The sequence below is a fragment of the Sphaeramia orbicularis genome, chromosome 3 (genome assembly GCF_902148855.1).
Source record: "Sphaeramia orbicularis chromosome 3, fSphaOr1.1, whole genome shotgun sequence".
Classification (NCBI taxonomy): Eukaryota; Metazoa; Chordata; class Actinopteri; order Kurtiformes; family Apogonidae; genus Sphaeramia; species Sphaeramia orbicularis.
In genome coordinates, this window is record NC_043959.1 from 18,180,085 (window position 1) to 18,203,744 (window position 23,660).

Sequence of the window (23,660 nt, forward strand, 5' to 3'; positions counted from 1 at the left end):
CATTAGTTCAAATCAGTTGTTCCTGATGAGTTAAGTGACTCACATGAGTAGTAGTAGAAGTATTTTTGTGGTAACCTCCAGCTAACTTGGTTCTCAGATTTGTTCCCATTTTATCCCATTTTCAGTGTAAATCAGGTCTGTTTCCTATATTTAATTTACAGATCATGTAGATGTTCATAGAATCTCAGAGTAAATTCAAAGGTTATTATATAAAAAAGCAGAAAGTGGAATAAAAGGTGACTTTATAGCAAAATATCTGAACATAAACAAGTGTCTCCAACTGCAAACACTTGTCAAACTACATGGGTTTTATTGAATTAATGTTGCAGAAGACGTCAGTGTTTCCACGTTCAGTACAAAGTATCTGAACGTCCAAATGACACCACCACTGAAAAGCTGAGAAACTGTATTTTACCGTAATTATTTACATGTACTGACAGGATTAGTGGTTGAAAAGTTATTAAATATTTCAGATCAGTACATGCTTTTGGTCACTGTTCATGTGTTTAACTCATAAAGACCCAAACCTGCATCTGCCAAAATCATCTACTGATTTAACCCTTTCATGCATGAATAATGTGAACCTTAAGCATGATTTTTTTCCTGAGTGTTTTTATCCCTCCTCAGGCATTAAAATAATAATTCTATTGATTTTTGTTGCCTATTTTTATGGAGTTACAAAAATGTCCGCTCAGGTGGACGCCATGCATTTAGTTTTAGAACCAAACAAACATGTATTTACTGATATACTGTGTGAAAACTATGAAATAAAAACATTTTTAATGCTGCTAATCTGATGTTTTCTCACATTTTAACATACCTGCATGGAGATAATATGCAAAAAAAAAAAAAAAAAAAACCCTGTTAATTACAGTCTAATAACAATTAGTAGGTTTTTTTTACCCTCAAACATCGTACTGCAGATCAGGTTTACCTGGAACAGCAAAGTTACAGTAATGGTATGAATTGCAGTGTATGGGCTGATGCATAAGCGTCCACTGTGTTGGCTAAAATGGAACTAAAACAACAAAATTCATGAATATACAAGAGAACACTTTTGAACAGCTGTCCACTGTAGTGACCAGTGTGCATGAAAGGGTTAAACTGTCTAATATCTGTTGATCCACTAATCCATGAAGTAACTGGTGTAAAATACAGTTCTTCATCTTTTCATGTTCATCAGATATGACCCATTTGGATGTTCAGAGGCTCCATAGTTACCATGGAAACACCATCATCTTCTACAACACGTGTCAAACATGCGGCCTAGGGGCCAAAGGTTCCAATCCAGCCCATGGGATGAATTTCCTAAGTGCAAGTAAAGGCATCAAACTTAAAAATAATATCATAATAACCTATAAATAATGACAACACCAATTTTCTCTCTTTGATTTTGTGCAAAAAAACATTAAATTATGAAAATGTTTACATTAACAAACTATCCTTTAATAATAAAATGTGAATAACCTGAACAACTATGAACAACCTGAAATGTCTAAAGAAAATTAAGTGCAATTTTAACAATATTTTGCCTGTTAGTAAAGGTTTTGTGCCTTTGTAGATGTGATCTGTAATGCATATGTATAAATGATAAGTCGAGGCCTACTGATACAATTGTACTTATATTTCTTAACAAATTCCATTTTTTTCACGTTATTCACATCCATTTTGTTTGGATAGTTTGTAAATGTCAATACTGGCATAACTGAATGTTATTTTTTGCACTAAAACAATTTGGAGTTATCATTATTTATTGGCTATCATGCTATTATTTTACTGGTCTGGCCCACTTCAGATTCATTTGGGCTGAATGTGGCCCCCGGAAGAACATGAGTTTGACGCCCCTGTTCTACAACATTGATTCACCAGTAAAACCCATGGAGCTGGATCAATGACAGTGGATGGACACACTGGGTTTATGTTCAGTTAATGACAGATTGGACTGAAAAAGACACTTTTTCTACAGTTTTCTCTGTTTCCGATGTAATAATCTTCAAGTTTACTCTAAGCTTTTACGAACATCTACATGGCCAGTAAATTAAATGTTGGAAAATACCTGATTTTCACTGAAAAACCACAAAACACTGAAGATAATATTACAATAAATTGTGATAAACCACTTAAGTACAGTTAAATATTGATAAAACTTCATTTGGGAACTGACACAGATGTCACACTGGGTCCTTTTGGGTTAAGGGTTAAATTGCAGCATCTTGAACATCACATATGGGAATGGATCAAAATGAGGTTTCATACTAAATAGAACTATTTCTACTGATTTAAAAGAGGAAATTCAATAAATATAATATATAAATCATAAATAAAGGCCTGGTTCCTTCTGCAGCTGAGAGAAATAAAACAACCCAGACATGAAACTCCATGGAAGACATCAACAAAGACAAAAGACAAAGTGTGGGTGAACTGAAGTTTAATAAACCTTTGCATCTGGTCACAAATGGAACATCAACATAAATACTTTGAACATATTCCTTAAACACTGACTGACTGGTACCTGATTTCCATGACATGTTCATTAAAAGACTAAAAATGCTGTGCTGTTCTTCTGTCTGTTTGGTGTCTGGGCCTCAGTACTTGAAGTTAGCCCCACCCCCCGCAGCTGCATCTCCCTAGCGCCTCCTCCTGATGGCGGTGGTGACGACTCCTTCAGGTAAAGCCTTGATCATGTTCCAGGCCTCGAAGCGGGTCATGTCCTGCAGAACCACCCCCTGGACCTGCAGCAGCTCGTCTCCAGACTGCAGACCGCTCTGCTCAGCTGCTCCCCCTGCAGGCGACACGTCCGTTTAACTTCACACAACTGTACATCCACCTTTAACCCTGCTGATCAGTGCGACACCCAGAACGTACCTGTGAAGATCCTGTTGATGACTAACGGTCTGTCCCCGTGGATGGAGCCTTTTCCTCCCTCCAGAGAGAACCCCACCCCTCCTCCTCCTTTCTCCAGGGTGATGGTCAGCACATCCCCCTGTTCCTCCACTGAAGAACACGACAGGAAGAAAACCTCAGCGACCAGTGATTTCATCAGATATGTTCTATGAGCATCATGTGACCTCTGCCTCAAAAACAAACTAATGAACCAATATTGGACCAGTTTTCTGTTAAAGGACCTCAGACTGATGATGCAAATAACACTGAAACTAAACCATCTTTACCTTTTCATACCTGGACCTCTTACAGGGTGTTTACTCTTGTTCCAAATAAAAATTCCAGACTTTTTCAAAACTGCTATATTTTTCCCCCAGACCTTGATTTTATGTACTTTTATACTCGCGTTCCTACTTTTTTGGTTGAGATTGTACATGTTGTGCATAGTAGAAAAGTTGATTTTAACACATGTATGAATGAATTAATTCAGAATTCGCAGTAAATTATGTTTTAGTAACAGAAAAATTTTCAAAACATGAAAATCACAAACATGCACAGATACCACACAAACAAGTTTGACTAGAATCATTCCAGTTAGTGAAAGCAGATCAAGTTTTTTATGTTTCCTCATGTATTTCTGATTTTACAAGATCTTTGAACATACTCTAAAATTCAACTATGAGGAACTTTTTTCCATTTTTTTATTACGACTTTGAAAAGTCTGGAAAACAGAATTTCAGAATTCCATACTTTTTAAAGGAGTGATATTCTGCTTTTTTTTTTTTTTTTTTTAATGAAATTCTTCATTTTCAAACATTTCCCTGTGGTCTACATAAACTGTAAATGCTCTGCTTGGGTGCTGAAAGACATATTTGATGTTGTGCTCTCTTTATCCCAGTTTTTCTAGTTTCAGTTAATCTACAAAAGTTAAACTAAAAGGAAATACTCAGTCTTCATTAAAATGAAACTAAAAGAAGTGTGAGTGAAAGTAAAACTACTGATGCATTGGAAAAACTACAACTAAACTGAAATAAAAAGATCAGAGACTGGGAGACTGAGTTCTGCTCCTGTTAAAGGAGTGACATTTGTCTTTTTTAAATGTTATTCTTCATTTTCCAACATTCCCCTGGTCTCCATAAACTGTAAATGCTCTGCTTGGGTCTGAATTCTTCCTTAATTCAACTCCACAGGTCCATCTTCAACCCTATTTCTGAGTAATGACACCAGAAAGGTAGTTTGGAGCGCTGGCCCTTTAAATGCACTTGAGCCACTTCAGGCCCCGCCCCCTCCAGGTTGTCGGCTGTGCTGCTCTGTCCCGCTCGACCAACAACTGAACATTTAAGGTAATGGGCTCCAAGTTTGGACATATTTTCAGTATGGACTACAACCACTACTGCTGACAAACAGTTTTGCGGAAATACTGGAGAAATGTTCGTCTGAAGTCTGGACCTTATATGTGCAAATGTGGAGACGGAACTAGTTACAAAATGTGACAAATTAAGCAGGAATTCAAACAGGCTGTAGAAATGTCCTGGATTTTTACCCAAATGAATATAAAGATAATTTTGCAGCACCTGGAGGGTTCAAATTCAAACTGTATGAACTATTAGGGTCCAAATACACAAGGAAATGAACCACAGACTAAGAAAAGTGGGTTTAGACAAACACCCTGCCTCATGATGCATAAACATTCATATCCATAAATGGTTTTAACAGCTTCATAAAGAATGCAGTTATGTCGTGTCGTGCGTTTTTCTAGTACCTGCAGAACTGGACTCTTCGCTCCGCCAGACTCCGCCCTCTTTCTCCTCCTCGCCTCCTCTCTTACAGACGACCACCACGGCCAGGTTGAGCGTCCGGGCCTGACGCAGGGCGGCGGTGGCGTCGGCGTGCGTGGCGCCGCTCAGCGTCTGTCCATTTATAGACAACACCTGGTCTCCTTTGTGGATGGTTCCCTCCTGAGCCGCCAGGCCGCTGGGAAACACCCTGTGGACCTGAGACCAGGACACAATGGACACATTACACAGAGGACTGGGCAGGACCTGGTCCAACATCAGGTTTGGTGGTTCAGTAAAGGTCTAATGTCCACTTGTCTCTGTATTTAGCTCCAATCTGATATATGTGAAGTATGAACAGCAGGAAAAAATAAAGTTTCAGGTTCAAAACAGCTTCTATAAACCAAAGTGGTAATACACTATGTGGACAAAAGTATTGGGACACATCATGTCTACAGCTGTAACATGTCCTGTTCATGATGATCTGACATAAAAATGTCTTATATTTCGTTACAGTTTAATGGTAGATTTTTCTTCCTCAGTGAGATGTGATGAAAGTAGATGGTTAGATATTTACAGCTAGAGCCAGAAAAATATTTTAGAAATTTAGAGGACAAACATTTAAAATCATAGTCATGGATAAAACATTGAGAGAAATTCAGTCCAAACCATCTCTGAGGCATTTTGGAAGCAAAGATAACAATTTAAACCAAACTAACCAATGCAATATTTATCCAAATATAAAACTATATTATGACATAATAGAAAAGAATCATCTAAATTCAACATGTCCACATACTTTTGTCCATATAGTGTATTTAATGTGACCTCCCTTTGCATTTAGCGTGTCTTTAACCCTTTTGTTCAGACAATATGAGGTTTATTGCACTGACTGTCTGATGTTTTATTCCAGGTTTTATTCGACACACGTCAGATGTTTCTAATTCAAACACAGTGGATGAAACTCAGTAACTGGTCTCCATCTAGTGGTAAGTGTAAGAAACCTTTGACTGAAACTGTGAACCTTTGGAGAACACGTTCCCTGTGGTTTAGACAAATGCTGCCTTCAGATGCTGTCGGGAAAATTACCCTTTCCACTTGTGAATTTGAAATTACAAGTGTGTTGTGTTCAGGTGTTTTTGTTGTCTTAGTGAAATGAATAATGGCTGACACACAGTTTATGGTGACCTGCTACTTGGGTAAAACAGTTTTAGATGTGTTCATTCATCTGATACAGCCATTTTTATTTTTATTTATTTATTTATTTTCCGTTTTATTTTTCCATTGTTGTTCTCCACCATGTTGAAAAGGTCAAAGGTTATTTTCATTTCGGCAGCTCATGGATCAAAATTGTTTCTGAATTCTCCAGTGGAAAAGTCCAATCGTGCAATTTTTGAGTTCATAACTAGTATTTCCCATAATTCCCATAGCACATGAAGGCAGCATTAGTTCTGTAGAGGTTATGTTGATGCTAATTAGCTTTAAACACAGTGTCGTTCCTTAGACTAGATCTTCCATCTGTTTTGGATGTGGATGTGTCCTCCTTACTGTCGGAGCTTTGTTTTCCAAGTCGGACCCTCCGGCGATGGTGAACCCTAGCCCCGCCCCCTCCTCTTTGTGCAGGATGACAACATGAATGTCCACCAGTTGCTATGGAGACAGAATTGACAGCATTTTATTAACACTACTTTATCATATGATTACGCTTATTATTATTATGGAGGCATGAGAAGCTAAAGATCATCTACACTAAAATTATTTTAACAGTGATGAATTATGCCAGGGGTGTCAAACATAAGGCCCGCGGCTCAAAACCGGTCCGCTGAATGGTCAAATCCGGCCCCTGGGATGGATTTGCAAAGTGCAAAAATATTAACTGTCAAGGTTGTTCAGCGGCTACATACAACTAAATATGATAAAGTAAAATAATATTATAAGAACCTTTAAAGAACTCCAAATGTTCTCCTTAGTTTAATGTGAAAAAATTTTAATTACATTATGAAAATATTTACATAAACTATCCTGTCATAATAAAATGTGAATAAAATGAACAAATAACAAAAAGTAGTGCAATTTTAACAATATTATACCTGTTAATAAATGTGCTCTGCATTTGTGGATCCATTGTGATCTGTGAGTTTTGTTTTTAATAAGCCCACGTAATTGTTGAAATTGCATGTATTTTTTTTTTTAAAAGATATTTCAGGTTTTTCATTATGTAATTTAACTTTCATACTAAAGCATGGAGAAAAAAAATTGGATTATTATTTATAGGTCATTATTTTACTGGTCTGGCCCACTGGAGGTGACACTGGGCCAAATGTGGCCCATGAACCAAAATGAGTTTGACACCTGAATTATGTCCTGAATGATGAAAACACAGTGTTTAAAATTAATAAATGCATATATCTATGCAAAATACATTTAATATAATGTTAATATTATTTGTATGCTGTAAATATTGTAAATAAATGTATATGATATTGGTAATTGAAAAAAAAAAAGTTTAATTTGATATTTACTTGTGTTGTCCATCTGTGATGCTGACATTTTTCTAAACTCTTTCTATTTAGGTTTGATCAAATATTTTTTTCCTCTATAACCAATTACTGGGTTGTAAAATAGAGGGTTTAAGGTTTACACTGAATACATTTGAGGATGAAAATGTCAGAGGAACTTCACTTTGGAGAACTTTGGAATTCTTGCAAAAAATACACATTAATTTTTTGTCCATCTTTGACGCAGTAGTTTTGGATATTTTTCATTTAAAAACATTTGAAACTAAATGTTGCCCTTTGAGTCTGTTTCAGATGGCATTTAGACCTTTACAATTATGTGGAATATTTGTCTTAAACTTGTCTGGTTCAACAGTTATGAATCAAAAAGTAGTGGGCGGTCCATCTGTCACACCCTTGACCATGCCCATTTGTCAAACATTTTTTGTGATTGTGATTTAGTGATTTATTCCGAACATGCAATGAAATTTAACATCTATGCAAACAAGCAAAACATGCATAATAATACAAATATCAACAATCATAACAATCTTAGACAGAAGAACAGCACAATAGTTCCATTTACGTTTACCAGAAAAGTTGTGGGAAGAAGTGCAACTTATTTAATCCCACCCCCTCTCCATAAAATATTATTAATATATATGTCTCTATTCCTTTTACATTACTCTATTATATTTATATATCTATTCACACACACACACACACACACACACTGCAATGACAATACCTCAAAAGGACATATATTTAACATATGTCCATAGTGTTCAGCCAGGGTCAAAGTGCAATATGTAGTTATCTCTACTGTTTCTTGGTTGGTGACATGCCTGCTTTTATACTGTATATATATTTACACTTTCTTTTTTGTTTTTCTTTTCTTTTAAACTGTTTGCACTACGTACCACCAGAGAGTTGTCTCTTATAATTTCGTTGTACATATGTATAATGACAATATAGGCATTCTATTCTATTCTATTCTATTCTATTCTATTCTATTCTATTCTATTCTATTCTATTCTACACACACACACACACTCATTCATTTATATACACATACATATGTTTATACATATTCCCACAACATACAAGTACACATACATGCATATAATCTTTTATCTATGTGTTTCTTAGTTGTGCTGACGAAAAAATAATAAATAACTCAAAGAAATAAATATATACATAAACAACAGTGAACATATGGTGACAGTTAATAACCCTCATCCCTATATCTGTGAAAAACATGTTTTTGAATTGGCTTATGTTTGAACATTCCTTGTGCTCCTCCCTCAGTTTTTTTCTTTTCCTAATAGTGCGCACCCTCTGAACTTTGAAATTAATTAAATTTTAGTTGCTTTTAGTGTCCGTTTGTTGCTCAGGTCTTTGAGGGTTTTAAACTGTGGGACTTTTTCTACCTTCAGCGTCTCCTCGTCCAGAGCTTCTACTTCCTGGATCATCTCCTGTATTTCCTGCGAGGGGATGACTGAGATGACGGACTGAGCAGAAGCAGAAGTGAGCGTCGCCTCGTCGTCGCTGCTTCCCTCCCCCCGTCGGATGGTGACCTCCCTCAGTTTGGCCAAGCTGCATAAAAACCAGAAGAGACCCAAGAGATGAGGATGTGAGTGTGTGAACCGCTGTGCAGTGAGCTGTGTTCACCATCTGCTCTGCATTAAAGTTCAGTAAAAGCAGAAGGAAACGCTCCACACAACATGAATGGGTTTCCGTCTGAACACAGATCAGACACACCACGTCTTCTCTCTGGACTAATGAGGTGAAAGGTTTATTTTACATTTAACGAGTTTCAGGTTTCTATGTAATAATCAGGAAATAATGAGCAAAAAGAGCCTATTGATATGTGATATTTAAAAAAAAAAAACGACATAACTTCAGTGTTCAACAGTTTTATGTGAAATCAGCTTTTGTTTGATTCTGTTTAGTATTGAAGTGTTGAATAGTTTTGGTTCAGTTTTTATTTAGTTTTACTTATGACGTATTATGAAGAAACCTTTTTTATGGAAGCTGGAAAAGGTAGAATGAAAGACTGAGACAGAAGAAAAGCCAGGTTCAAATTACGCAAAAACATTTTATTCTAGCTAAACATGTATTAATAATGGGATAAAATAAAAAAACAAAACAAAAACCTTATTTCACCTGCATGTCATTTTAGGTCATGTTCTTATTGTGCGTTCTAACTGCTATATGGTATTCATGTTTGTGGAAAGTGTTATTTTTTATCATTTTTTCAACAAACCCTAAATGAAGCATAATCCAATCCAATCCAACCTTATTTATAAAGCACTTTAAAACAACCACAGTGGACCAAAGTGCTGTACAGAAGACTAAAAGCACAATAAAAATTAATAAAAGCATTAAAAAACATTAAAATCAAATAAAAATAAATAAATAAAACAAGTTAAAATATAGAAACAGAAACAAAATGTCAATATTGCACAAGTGTTAAAAGGCCAAGGAGAACAGGTGGGTTTTAAGAAGGAATTTAAAATTAAATAAAATATCAATAACAGTCATAGAGTCCAGAGCAGTTTATTGTAGGAGATGAGAGTGAAAAGTAGTTTCTTTTTTTTTTCCGATGTGTTCACATCTGATAAATGTTGATTCATTTATATGAGGAACAGTCTGACGTCATCAAGTGTTCACTCCCATGAAAGGATGAAGTGAAAATATGTTAGTGGCTGAAGGTGAAGATCGGCTCATTTTATGAAAACAATATCCTTTTGAGTCCCAGTAATGTGTTTTTGTCCTCTGAAGGAGACGAGAGTTTAAAAAAGGACATTCCATTAAATAAATGTATCTGAAAAAAACTGTTGCATCATGCTGTTCCCAATCAAGACAAATATTTTATGTAAAAAAAAAAAAAAAAAAAAAAAAAGCCAAAACTTTTACTTTCCTTGGTCTCAGGAAAACGTTGAAGTAAATATTTTAATTTTTTGTACAAATATTCCCTTTGATGCAGTCATGAACTAATCAGATTTTGTGGCTTCACAAAAAAAAAAAATTATAATAATAATTTTCATAACTCCAGATTTCAGATGATGAGGATTCCTGTAAACTGAACGTATCTGACCGTTTTACTTTTCTTTTGTCTGGGTGACAAAAGCGGAACATTTTAGCTGTTCTTTAGTCAGGGAACTTTTCTGTAGTAGATTTTATTTTGGAGCGATGACCCAGTATTTTCTGAGACCGAGCTGTAAAGTGACCTGTAGTTCCATCAGTCTGGTCACGTTAGTATATTTATCACAGTAATGAGACACATTTAGAGTTTGGCGTCTACGCTCCACAATCATCACTACCCATAGACATTTAACATACAGGTAAGTGGGGAGTGATGGATAAATAATTCCTCCTGAAGTTTGTAGGTGGATGCTGGTGGTGGAAGGGGTTTCAAGGGCTGGCAGCAGCGTCACTGGTGTGACAGTCGGAGAGCTGGGAAACTTTTGGAGGTTAAATAGGGCGTCAGAGTGGACAGAGTGGTTCATGTGTGAGGAGAGATGTACAGGGTGTCCACAAAGTCTGTACAATTTAAATAATTTATTACAAAAGCAACTGATGAGATATTTGAATCAGATTTGTTCTATGCACTCGATGCTTTTAATCACATTGTGGGATCATGTGCAGTTGAATCATTGGTCCATTTTTGGCCCATGTTGACCTTTGACCTTTTGACTGAATATGTGGCACCACAACTGGATGACCTTCAACCAAAAATCCTTTTCCATGTAGATGGTGCACCACCACATTGGGTTCTGCCTGTTGGTGGGTTCTACATCCAACATTTCCACATGGATGGTCCAGTTCCCTGGACACCTGGTTCACCTGGTATCACTGCCCTGGGTTTATGTCAGTGGAGTTAAGTTAAAGATATGTTAGATGGAAGACAAAGCTCACTGATGTCACTGACACCACTGATGAGGTTCTGATACAGACAACATGGAAACAAACCCAGGACCGTCTAATGGTCCCACATAGAGGTGGATTAAATGAGGAAGAAAAAAATACTACAACATCTATTTTTCATTTTGTTACAATTTCCACATATTGTCGATTCAGTTGTTTTTGTAATAAATTAGTTAAATTGTAAACAGACTTTCTGGCAGTGGTTCCAACCTTTTTTGGCTCATGACCCCATTTTAACATCACAAATTTCTGGCGACCCTAGACGTTCAAAACGGAGACATTTTTGTCTTGGAGATGTCTTAGCGGGGCCAGACAGGTGAAGAAATCTTTCCATCCTCTGTTCGGTCCAGTTTCGACTGGGTCCGGGCAGGTTGAAGCGCAGTAACGCATGTGGTTACATGATTGGGTCAATCAAGATATGTCCTCTTAGATGTTATATCCTGCATTTTATTTGAACTTGATTTTTGTTAGGAAAAATGTGTGGTGTGTTAATTATAATGAAATATATATTGAATCATTAAAAAATGTTTTTTTTATTCGTAATTTATTTACTTTTTTTAAAAAAATCCATTATTAGAAATTTCAGGCGACCCCATATGAATTCCAGGCGACCCCATGTGGGGTCCCGACCCCAAGGTTGAAAAACACAGCTTTATGGACACTCTGTATGTAAGTGGGTTTGATCAGCACATCTGCTCTTTTGGGGTCTGGTAAACCTGTGAACTTTGGGTGTCTATCTATCTATAAACGTCCTAAAATGTGTGTGAAATCATCACCTGACAGAGAATCCTCTGTCACTGTCCAGGTCAGACTCCTGAGACTCAGCGGCCTCTCCAGCAGGGTCGTCCTGAGGGTTCGTGGACCGAGAGTTTCCATGAGGGAAGGATCGCATCAACGCATGAGAAACCTGCAAGAAAGACCAGGTAGAACAGAGAAATGATGGTTTATAACAGTGGTTCTCAACCAGGGGGTGTGGACACTCTTGTGGGTGGGGGTGGGTGGGGGTGGGTGGGGGGACAAGCACATGGATGGGGCCACAAGCGACATCGTCATGCTTGCGTTCAGGTGCGTTAGTGACTAGTGTTGTACATCACTGTTGTGTCCTCCCCCTGGTGGCAAATTTCTTTTGGAGGGGCAGCAGGTAGTCTGATAAGGTGAGAGGAGGTTTATATCTACAGTTCTATAACCCACCACATCCTCCATATACAGGTACGTCGTGTTACTTTTAGAATTACGTACCCCCCCACCCACCACCCCTCTAGTCTCAAATTTTTTTCTGCTTGGGGGGGCGGCAGTAGGCTCATGATGCCGTTAGTGGGGCTTTTTCAAAAAACATTGAGAAACACTGGTTTATAACATGTGAATGGTTACAGATATCAGTACAGTTACTATTGATCACTGATAGGAAGTCATATATGGACTTTGATTTGGTGCCATGACCTTTGACCTTGAGTGACCTTGAACAGCCAAACTGAAAGTCACCAACGTCCATATTTCAACAATCTTCTCTGAAACTACTGGTCAGATTCATTTCAATATTATTTTTTGCATCTTCCTTGGGACAATATCTACAAATTTTGCTCACAGTTTTGATAAATTTTACTTTTTGAATTTTTGACAATTTTTTAAAAAATATTAAACATTTGTCTTTACTTATAATGGTCCATATTTTAGTTACTTACAACTTGTAAATTGTTCCAGATATCAATATAGTTCCTACTGATCACTGATAGAAGTCATACATGGACTTTGATTGAATGAGTTGAGTTCTCCTCCAGTGAAAGTCCCGCCCACTTCTATTGTTTGATTGATCTACAATCCAGACCACAGGACTGGAACATAGAACAGAACCTTTTGCCTAAAAAAGTCTGGTGAACACCACTGAACGTCTAGGTGTGACATACATAGAACCTTGTAAAACACATCTATTTTCATCTTTAGCTTATTTCACTTCAGAATGAGAAGAATGTGCAGCTAAAACTCATAAATAAAAACCTTTATTCTTCGGTTCATTTGGACATAATAAACTATGTGACGGTACCTGATTACTGAAGGCAAGGATCTTCCCAAAACCCTCTCCCTCCAGTCCTTTGTTGGTGTTAGTCTCTGGGTCGGACTCCAATGGTTTTCCCTGGTCCTGTTCCTCAGTTCCCTCTGGTGGACTTTCCTCTCCAGCTCCATTGGATCTGACAGAGCTCAGACCAGCAGAAGGTTGGACCGTGGACTCTGCAGACCTGTTCAGACCTCCTCCATCTAACCCTGACTCTGTGGTAGACGGTGTGAGGGTGATGTCAACATGGACCGGAGCTGAAGGCGAATCCTTCACCTCTGAGTCCGGATCCGTTGTAGAGTCCCCTGAAGGTGTGACGTCTGCGGAGGGAGGGTCTTCTTCTACGGATGTGTCTGCTGTTGGGCTAGACGCTGCGACTCTGGGCAAGGGTGAAGCAGGCTGGTTTTCCTGGACCTCTTTGGGGGATTCCTCTTTGCTCTTCCAACTTCTTTCAGGCTGATGCATAAACTCCTTTTCAGCCGGAGGTCCAGAGGCTGAAGGACCTGCTGGCCTCCTGCTGCCCCCGCTGTCCTGACTCTCTGCACCTGAAAAAGTCTCAAACGAGTGGATCTTTTGTTTGATTGACAGGTTGGCTGAAGACGAGGCACATCGGACCACAAAGCTTCTGCCGGATCCTGCTACAGGTGTACGCTCTGCAGGTTTAGCCGGCTTCTTCTGGTCCTGCTCATCTCGGATTTTTCTCAGACTCTGGCGAAACCAGGCAGGTTTGGGTGCCACCGGAGGCCCCTTCTTGGACCCCGAAGAGGTGTCGGTTTTGTTTTCAGGAGCCAGATCAGTATGAGGCTCTGTGGTTCCATTGGAGGTGGTTCCGTTCAGCTCGGGTCCGTTCTCTTCTTCTTGCATGGCTACAGGTCTGCTGTGGATGTGGACGCTATCTGACAAGAAGTGGTGGAGGTCCTCAGGTGGGTCTGTAGAGGAGGAGTCTGAAAGGCGAACCCAGGGGTCCTGCAGAGGCTCCTGAGTCAGCTGCTCGATACGACCCTGCCTCCTCAGAGCTGCTCTCTTGGGCTGTGAGAGGGAAACGACCGACGGATCGACTGAAAACACAACAGAAAACAGAGGAGTCAGTCAGTCTGATGATGAGGATGATGATGGTTCTTTCCACCTTTTTTCAATTTGGAATATGCACAGTCTGGCCAAAAACAAAGAAAAAAACACTTGGCCCTTTAGATTTACCTCATCAAATAGCTCAGATTGTCTCAGTGATTCATACGCTTCAGTTGTAAAGTTCTTTAACCCTTTAAGTGAAGCAGTGAGGAGCTTATCTTTTCTTAAACAACCATCAGTTTGTAGAGAAAATAAAGATTAGACTGTGTTTCAAAGGAAAAAGGTCATGAGTCCAGACGAAAAAAGAAAAGAAAAAGAAAAGATAAGATAATGTTAGATAAGATAAGATAAGATAAGATAAGATAAGATAAGATAAGATAAGATAAGATAAGATAAGATAAGATAAGATAAGATAAGATAAGATAAAACAAGACAAAAAAAAAAGAAAAAATGGATCAATGGATAAAGGTCATGTGGTCTGATGAGTCCAGACTGACCCTGTTCTAGAGTGATGGTCCATTAGGGTGAGACAAGGAAAGGAAAGGAAAGGAAAGAAAAGAAAAGAATGAGTTAAGATAAGATATGAAAAGAAAAGAAAAAGATGAGTTAAGATAAGATAAGATAAGATAAGATAAGATAAGATAAGATAAGATAAGATAAGATAAGATAAGATAAGATAAGATAAGATAAGATAAGACTTTATTTATCCCACTTTGGGGAAATGCCACAGTTAACAGCAGCAAGTGCAGAGAAAAACCACCCAGAGAGGCAGATGAAGTGATTACCCATCATGCTTAGTGCCTACAGTACAAGCCTGTGGGGGCAGTGCTATGATCTGAGGTGGATTCAGTTGGTTAGGCCCAGATTCACAATGTTATGTGTCCATAAATGATAGAAATAAATGTTGGGACAAAGTATATTGAACTGATGCCACAGTGAATGAATGTTAGAATCCAAAGTAAAGGCACAAGAATGACCATAAAATCCTGTCAGTCTGATGATGGTTCTATCCACCTTTTTTCAATCTGGAATATGCACAGTCTGGCCAAAAACAAGGAAAAAACACTTGGCCCTTTGGATTTACCTCATCAAATAGCTCAGATTGTCTCAGTGATTCATACGCTTCAGTTATAAAGTTCTTTAACCCTTTAACTGAAGCAGTGAGGAGCTTATCTTTTCTTAAACAACCATCAGTTTGTAGAGAAAAAGATTAGACTGTGTTTCAAAGGAAAAAGGTCATGAGTCCAGACTGACCCTGTTCCAGAAAAGAAAAGAAAAGAAAAGAAAAGAAAAGATGACAGAAAATGTATGTTCTGACAAAGTGTAAAACTCTAAACATATTGAAATGATGCCACAGTGAATACATATTAGAATCAAAAGTAAAGGAACAAGAATTATTTTAAAATCATTTCGCTGTTTGTTCCAAATATCTAACCCAGTGTTTTTCAGTCTCTGGGTCGGGACCCCACGTAGGGTCATCTGGAATTCAAATGGGGTCACCTGAAATTTCTAGTAATTGAAAAAACTAGAAATAAACTTACTAATGAAAAATCTATGGTGAGTTGACAGAAACAATCACAATCCATACTCGACAAACTGAGTCTGAAACTGCAGCACTGTGGTTCTGTTTATCTGTCAAATGTTCATTGTGGTCAGTTTCAGATGCTGCAGCTCTTTCATAATTCATGGTTTGAGTTCTTGTTTGTTCAGTATTAATTGTCAGCCTTGTAAATCCAAGCTGGACTGACAAATTCTCCCTTTGTGCAGTAATCTACACCTGGCTTTTCTGCCTCCGTCCACAATAATATACATTATATAGACTAAATGTCCTCTAAAATTAACCTGTATTTGAAACATAGTATAGAAAACTATTACATGATCAAAAACAAATTAATTTTAGCAACAAAAAAAAAAAAAAGTCTCCCTTTTGAATGTCTGGGTTCACCAGAAATATGTGATGTTAAAATGGGGTCAGGAGACAAAAAAGGTTGGAAACCACTGAACTAACCTTAGTAGCATCTGCAGGCACCATCATCTGCATGTGTATATGTCGAGGCCCAAAACGGAATCTGGCCCGATTCAGAATCGGGCCGGCCCAGAATGGAATTCTATTCTAGATCGGCCTAGAATGGAATCCTGCTGCTATAATGTTATTTTTATACCATGTTTTATGCAAATGATCCATAATTCCATAATTTGTCATAATTTTACATTTTCAGTCTTACATACCTTGAGTAACTATTGTCAATTTCAGTCGATTTCACTGTACCATATATTGGTGGGGAGTACCACTAGGTTCTATTTGTAAATAAAGTGTATTATAGTTTACAATTAAAATGTTGTTTGTTTCATTTTTTTTCACATATTTGCAAATTCCATGTATTGATTTTTGTAATAATTTAGATCATTTGCATTAAACATGGTATAAAAATAACATTATAGCAGCAGGATTCCATTCTAGGCCGGCCTAGAATAGAATTCCATTCTGGGCCGGCCCGATTCTGAATCGGGCCAGATTCTGTTTTGGGCCTCGACATATATATACATGTGTGATAAAGCAAACATTCTTGCACCACAAAAGTCTCCAAACCATGTTCAGGTGTTCATGAATTCACTGGACATTAAACTCATCTCTGGGTTCTTGCATTTTGTTCTGAGTTTCTTCATTCTTCCATATATGGTTCCTAAAATGTTTTACTGTCAGTGACACTTCCTGAGTTAAAGCTCACTTGTGAGCTGCTCAAAAATAAACATGATCTTTTATTTTGCATGATTAAGTTCCTGCAAGAAAAGGTTAATAATCCTTGTCTTTGCAATATGGAAAACATGTTTGTAGTTTCTAGAATAAAAACACACGTTCAGTTTTTTCCATAAATCAAAACTAATATTTCATTTCATATGTGATTTCACTGAATCCCTTGTTAAACCTGCAGTTATTACTCATTTTATAACTTAAAATGTTGGACACCAGATAACCATTTTCACCAATAGAACTTGAATTTGGAAATAACAACCCTGCCTGAAGTCAGTGAAGTATTTTTGTGGTCACAAATTTCACTTGTAGGTGTAAAGCTTGAATATTTTAGATTTTCCATGAGCTCTGACATATTGTCCCCACTGCAAAAATCTAAATCTTACCACGTGTATTTTTCTCATTTCTAGTCCAAATATCTCATCACACTTAAAATAAGACAGAATCACCTGAAGAGTAACTTTTCAGTGAGATATAAGAACAGATTTTTAGACAATAGATCTGGAAAATCTGTTCTATTGGCAGATTTTTTTTGCTCAATTCAAGACTTTTTATTTTTTTGCTCAATTCAAGATTAATTTTTTTTTGCTCAATTCAAGATTTGTTTTTGCATAATTCAAGATTTTTTTTTTTTTGCTTAATTCAAGACCTTTTTTTTGCTCAATTCAAATTCTTTTTTGTTCAATTCAAGATGTGTTTTTGCGTAATTCAGTATTTTTTTTTTTTGCTTAATTGAAGATTATTTTTTGCTCAGTTCAATATTTTTTGTTGCTCAATTCAAGATTTTTTTTTTGCTTAATTCAAGATTTTTTAAAAAATTCAACCAAACAAAATCTGCCAATGAAACAAGTGAAAATGATCTTGGTAAGATTTCTTGAAATCAAATTTTTCCAGATCTATTGTCTAAAAATCTGTTCTTATATCTCACTGAAAAGTTACTCTTTAGGTGATTCTGTCTTATTTTAAGTGTGACGAGATATTTGGACTCGAAATGAGAAAAATACACTTGGTCAGATTTAGATGTTTTTTTCCAGTGCACCTGCTGCAGATGAATCTCCAACATTGTGAAGGTGTCAAACATCTGCACAGACACTTGACAATCACAGTGAAAGGAGAAAACACTTCCTTTTAGACTGTGGTGGAGACTTTTAGTGGCTTCTGTCACAACTGTCTTTTCTAAATCTGTGCCCCTCCCTTCTCTATATGCACTGGGTGTGGTGTCTGAAATTTTCAATGCATGTTGAGCATTAAACAGTAAAAACATCCTTTTGTGTTGTTGAATTCATGCAACTTTAATAAATTATTTCTGCACCTCAATTTATAAAAACATCCACATTTGCAGATTGAATTTATCTTGTGACACATTAAAATTAGTTTCAAATAAAATAAGGAACTCAACTATCACAGGCCTAAACACCAGTGTCTGCTCTGCTCTCTGGCTGATTCCCATGTGGTGACGCTGATGGTGCGTTCAGGTGCATTCAGGTGCATCAGTGTGAAGTGAATCCCACCGGTCGTGTCTTACCTGTGTGGAGTCGGTCCTGGGTGAAGGCAGCGGCGTCTGGATGACTGAGATCTTTTCTGCTCCCCTCGGACTCTTCTCGCATTTCTTCCCCTTCCTGCTACACAAACAGGAAGTATTGTGTCACATAAACTTCTCTAGCTACGAAACCACAGCGAGGTGTAAAAACTGCACCGTGTTTCCGCTCAGACTCCAGTTCACACTGTTACTGTTCCATTCTGATAGTTATTACTGAAGGGTAATGGGCAAAAACATGCACAAGAACACACACTGCAAGGTTTAATGCATGCACAATTACAATAGAGAAAACTGTCAGCAGCATATTGTGAATTTAAACTACTTATTTATTCAACAATTGCAAGTAAAACAACACTACATGCAAAGGAGAGTGAATACATTTCAACATCAGTGTCTCTGCAGAGTGCAAAGGCCCTGACGTAATGAATTATTTGTGGTTCATTACTCGTTTATTAAATGTTTGCATAGACTGTAACAGACCTTACACTGTGATGCCACTGGGGTTAGGGTTAGGGTTAGGGTTAGGGTTAGGGTAGACTGACAAATTACACACATCCAAAAGCAGCCGTCATGCTTTAGAAAAGCACTGAACACATCACCTCACCACATTCACATACATTCACATTCCTTAAGAGAAACCTCAGGAGCTTTTGTAAGGCCTTGTATATACTGCAGAAGAACTACAGGTAAAGACAGACAGCGGGTTAGTTTCAGATGTTTTAATTACAGAAAAAAAAACACAATTAGTACTTAGACAAATATAAAAGCCTTAGATGGACTGGTGTCAAATTTCAACTGAGTGTTTAATTGGTTACATTAATCACAAAAGTGTCATGAAGAAGGTGATGAGTACGACTAAAACTAAATTAAACACAAAAATAAAAGAACACAGAGAACTACCATATTAAAGTAAGTAAAAAAAGTAAAATAAATTGTATTGTCCCCTGAGGGAAATTCATCTTGGGCACAGTGCTACGTATCATTGCTTCACAAGACAAGATAAAAAACATCATCACATGGACACATAATTACGATGACAGTTAGTCTGTCATATAAAACAGACATGGACTACAATGGACAATCACAACACAGAACATATAGACGTCTAAAGTGCAGGGAGATAAAAAAAAAAAAGTGCTAGGTGCTAAAGTGCTGTGTGTTTGTTGCATGTTGCTCTATTGCACTAGTTCTTAACATTGCTCTGCAGTTTAATGGACGTTGAGACAAATTATAATTTGAGGCGGTTGGTTTTGCACTTTGGCATACGAAATCTTCTTCCTGATGGAAGAAGTTCGTATTCGGAGGACAATGGATGAGTCGGGTCTGAAGAGATTTTTGTTGCTTGTTTCATGACCAACTGGTACAGATTATCTATGGATTAATATTCTGTCATACCTATAATCTTCATTGCTGTTTTGTGCATGTTGGCCAGCCTGTTCTTCAGTTGGACTGTTAGGTTGCCTTACCAGACTGTATATTAGTACAGGTGAATATCAATGATCCTGTATATTGTGTGTAAAGGGTTTCAGTACAAATAGAATTTGATTTTACATGAAATATATAAATATATAGTTCAATATATCAATAAGATTTTGTCAAGAGACAATCAATCCAGGGTTATATCGGTTATATAATTCTTGGCCCTTACCTGTATTTATGTTTCGACTAGTTGTAAACGTTTTTTCTGTGTGTTGGTTAATGTAACCTGCATTTATGTGAGTGTATCGCTGCCGTCTTGGTCAGGTCTCACCACTGACTGTAAGACACTTTAGTTCCAGATTAAGTCTAATGGGGCAGAACTGGAAGAGGCGGGACTTCCCCTCTTACTGTCACTTATGTTAAACCTTTAGTCTGCTGCATTTACTGGTATTCTTTTATCTATAAGTGTATTTTATCTCTGCTTCCATCCTACTTGCTGGTCGACATCTGTTGAAATTACTTAAATATTTACAGTCTCCGGTCCCAGGATCTGTTATCTTTACGAGTTCCAAAAGTCAGAACAAAACTGGGAAAGAAAGCTTTGAAATTTTCTGCTCCCACTGCCTGGAACAACCTACAGAAGGACATTAAACTAAAGGAGCTGGTCTGTTTGAATATATCCAAAGTCATTTTAAACAAATGGGAAAAGGATAAATGTGGATGTAGATGCTTTTCTAATTGATTGAATTGGGTTTGAGATGCTTTTAAGGAACATTGTTATACTTTTAGTACCTTTTAAAATAATGGTGATGTTTTGTATGTATGTTCTTATTTAGTGTTTTATGTATGATTTTAGTACTGACTTTTATTGTGTTTTATGTGTATTTTTTACTGTATATTTTTAGTGTGGACGTATGGCTGTGATTTCTATTTTGCGTAACTTCTGCTGCTGTCTTGGCCAAAACACTCTTTAATAAGAGATTTTAAATCTCAATGAGCTTTATTCTGGTTAAATGAAGGTTATAATAATTTATGACTCATGTACGAGGGCCGTTCAATAAGTTCATGGCCTCACCCAGAACAGAACAACACAGACTGATAATTTATATTTTATTTTTCAACATAATCTCCATTTACAGCAATGCACTTGGTCCATCGATGTTCAAGCATCACTATCCCATCACGAAAGAATGTAACATCCTGTATTATAACAACCAGTATTTCTGGGTGAGGCCATGAACTTATTGAACAGCCCTCGTATATAAGGAGGATTAATTAAGGCAGCGGATTAACCTTTGAGTACAGTGTTCTATATTATGTTTTATTATCCTAATGAATGAATAAATGACTGGACGTGGTACCTTGTTTCCTCTAAAACCTGGATCTTGGACCTGTTGACTGGACTTAGTGGCGGCTGGACAGTTATAGGGGATGTTATAGTCTTCATCTGGATACACAGGAACTGATAATCTGTTGTCGGACCACGTCTCTGTCATCGACTACAAAACAAAGAAGCAGAACTCACTTCGTATGACAGTAGTCCTGTGAACACACTAATCATTTAATATATGTACAGTCGCGGAAAAAATTATTAGACCACCCCTTGTTTTCTTCATTTTCTTGTTCATTTTAATGCCTGCTCCAACTAAAGGTCCATTTGTTTGAACAAATAAAATGAAAACAACAAAAATAGCTCATAGTTTAATTTCAGAGCTGATATCTATCCATTTAACATGTTTTCTTGATAAGAACCAAAATCCCTTCAGTTCTTACATCAATATCTATGGCATTGTACTGACAAAAACAGTGCTTTTAGACATTCCATGTTTTCTTTTCTGTCTGTTTGAGTCACATGATACACACAGGAGTTAGGACAGAATTGCATAACCATTGTTTCTGATGACTTTTGATGGTCTAATCATTTTTTCTGCCACTGTATTTAGTATTAGCCTCAGCAGGAACAGCTGGTTGACCCTGTGTTCCGTTGTGACCCCGCCCCCTTCTGCAGAACCCCACCTTGGGCGTGTCCAGGCTGTGGACGCGGGCCGATGCGTGGTGGTGTGTGTTGTGCAGGTTGTGGATGTTGAGGCAGCGGTTGTGTTCGTGGCTGCTGGTGTTGTCGCTGCAGGACCGGGTCATGGTCTTCTGGGCTCTTCTGACGGTCAGCTGACTGAAGCTCCGGTCCACACAGCGCTCACATCTCTGACGCCTGTAGGAGCACGACTCTGGTTTACGCACACCTGAACACAAAGCACAACAAACAGGTTCAAATTATATATTAATGTTACTCAAATACAGTTCGATGGAGTTAAGAAGAAGAATTTTTATTATTCAACGGTAGATATTGTAAATACAGACATGAACACAACAGAACTGAGCCTGTTTTTGACCCTCAGGTGCCCAGGGAGCTAATGGGAGGGGGTTGAATGCCTTGCTCAAGGGCCAATCAGGCAGCATGTGACATTTGACCAACAGATGGTGCTATTTTACAAGTTTCAACACAACTTTTTAATAGGGATTCAGACTCAAAGCTTTATTTTTCTCAACTGAAGATTAATTCATTTCATTTATTTGTTAATTTCGAGTATTTACAGAAAACACGCAAGTTCAAAATTCCAGAATCATTAATTTACACTCGAAAAGGAGCGGGAAGAAGAAAAACTTATTTAATCCCACCCGCATTCTCATCATCAAACAACTTAACATAATAACGTTTTAAATACTCACTCCTCTCCTTAGACTTAAAGCCAGAACATTGAACAAAATAGGCCGATACCAAATTAGAATAAACTCATTCGATAGTATTTACATTAAATAACCAAAAGGTGTGTGGAAAATAAAAATAAAGTACATTCCTGGTGGTGTTACCATGGGTAACAGTTAACTGTCAACTTACAATATAATAATTACATACCAACAACAATAAGAAGAATCAAGATTGTTTGTTATTCAACACTGGTTTGATGAACAAAATTTGACTGATGATGAAATGATATGAACATTTAAAAATACACACACATTTAAAATAGAAAATAAAGAAAAACAGAGAATAGAAAACCACAGAGCAAAGTGCAGATGATAATAATAATAGTAAACATAGAAGAGGAGAAATAACTGAAATGTAAACAGATTATTGCAAGTTTTATTATAATAATTGCACTTTATATTGTGTAAATAGATGCATAGTTATGTCGTAGTGTTATTATATTTGTACATAATGAGCGGCAGTGAAGGGAGTTATTGTTCAGTAGTGGTTTGAGTTGTACGACTCAGGATTCATGAGTTAAACCCTAAACATTTGTATATGAAACTGTGTCCAGTGGTGAAAACGACACACTGCAAAAATCTAAATCTTACCAAGTGTATTTTTCTCATTTCTAGTCCAAATATCTCGTCACACTTAAAATACAACAGAATCACCTAAAGAGTAACTTTTCAGTGAGACATAAAAACTGATTTTTAGACAATAGATCTGGAAAATCTTATTTCAAGAAATCTTACCAAGATAATTTTCACTTGTTCCATTGGCAGATTTTTTTGCTTGAATTAAGAAAAAAAAATCTTGAATTGAATCTTGAATCATTATTAACATCTGGAAGAACAGAAGAACCAAAAAGCATTCAAATGCATGGAAACACAATAAATAAGTCAATATTTTACCATCAATACTCCACTGGCTTTTGTCCTTTCTCAGTTTGCTGTTTTCCACGGCCTGAGCGATGGCATCGTTCAGCTGCTGCTCTGACAC

General features: G+C 37.2%; 1 protein-coding gene across 3 annotated transcripts in view; it reads right to left on the reverse strand.

The window, feature by feature from the left end:
* Positions 1–2,413: 2,413 nt before the first annotated feature.
* Positions 2,414–23,660, reverse strand: part of il16 (interleukin 16) — an 80,857-nt gene continuing 59,610 nt past the window's right edge. For 2 of the 3 annotated variants that reach the window (XM_030130207.1, XM_030130201.1), the window contains exons 15-25: positions 23,573–23,660; positions 21,929–22,152; positions 21,274–21,411; positions 18,479–18,575; positions 13,125–14,191; positions 11,860–11,990; positions 8,584–8,749; positions 6,207–6,308; positions 4,646–4,877; positions 2,866–2,994; positions 2,414–2,782 (exon numbers count right to left, since the gene is read on the reverse strand). In XM_030130207.1, the coding sequence (XP_029986067.1) occupies positions 2,628–2,782; positions 2,866–2,994; positions 4,646–4,877; positions 6,207–6,308; positions 8,584–8,749; positions 11,860–11,990; positions 13,125–14,191; positions 18,479–18,575; positions 21,274–21,411; positions 21,929–22,152; positions 23,573–23,660 (2,529 nt within the window). In that variant the 3' untranslated portion in view covers positions 2,414–2,627. The remainder of the gene's footprint in view (positions 2,783–2,865; positions 2,995–4,645; positions 4,878–6,206; positions 6,309–8,583; positions 8,750–11,859; positions 11,991–13,124; positions 14,192–18,478; positions 18,576–21,273; positions 21,412–21,928; positions 22,153–23,572) is intronic. The other variant, XM_030130212.1, reaches the window with a different exon arrangement.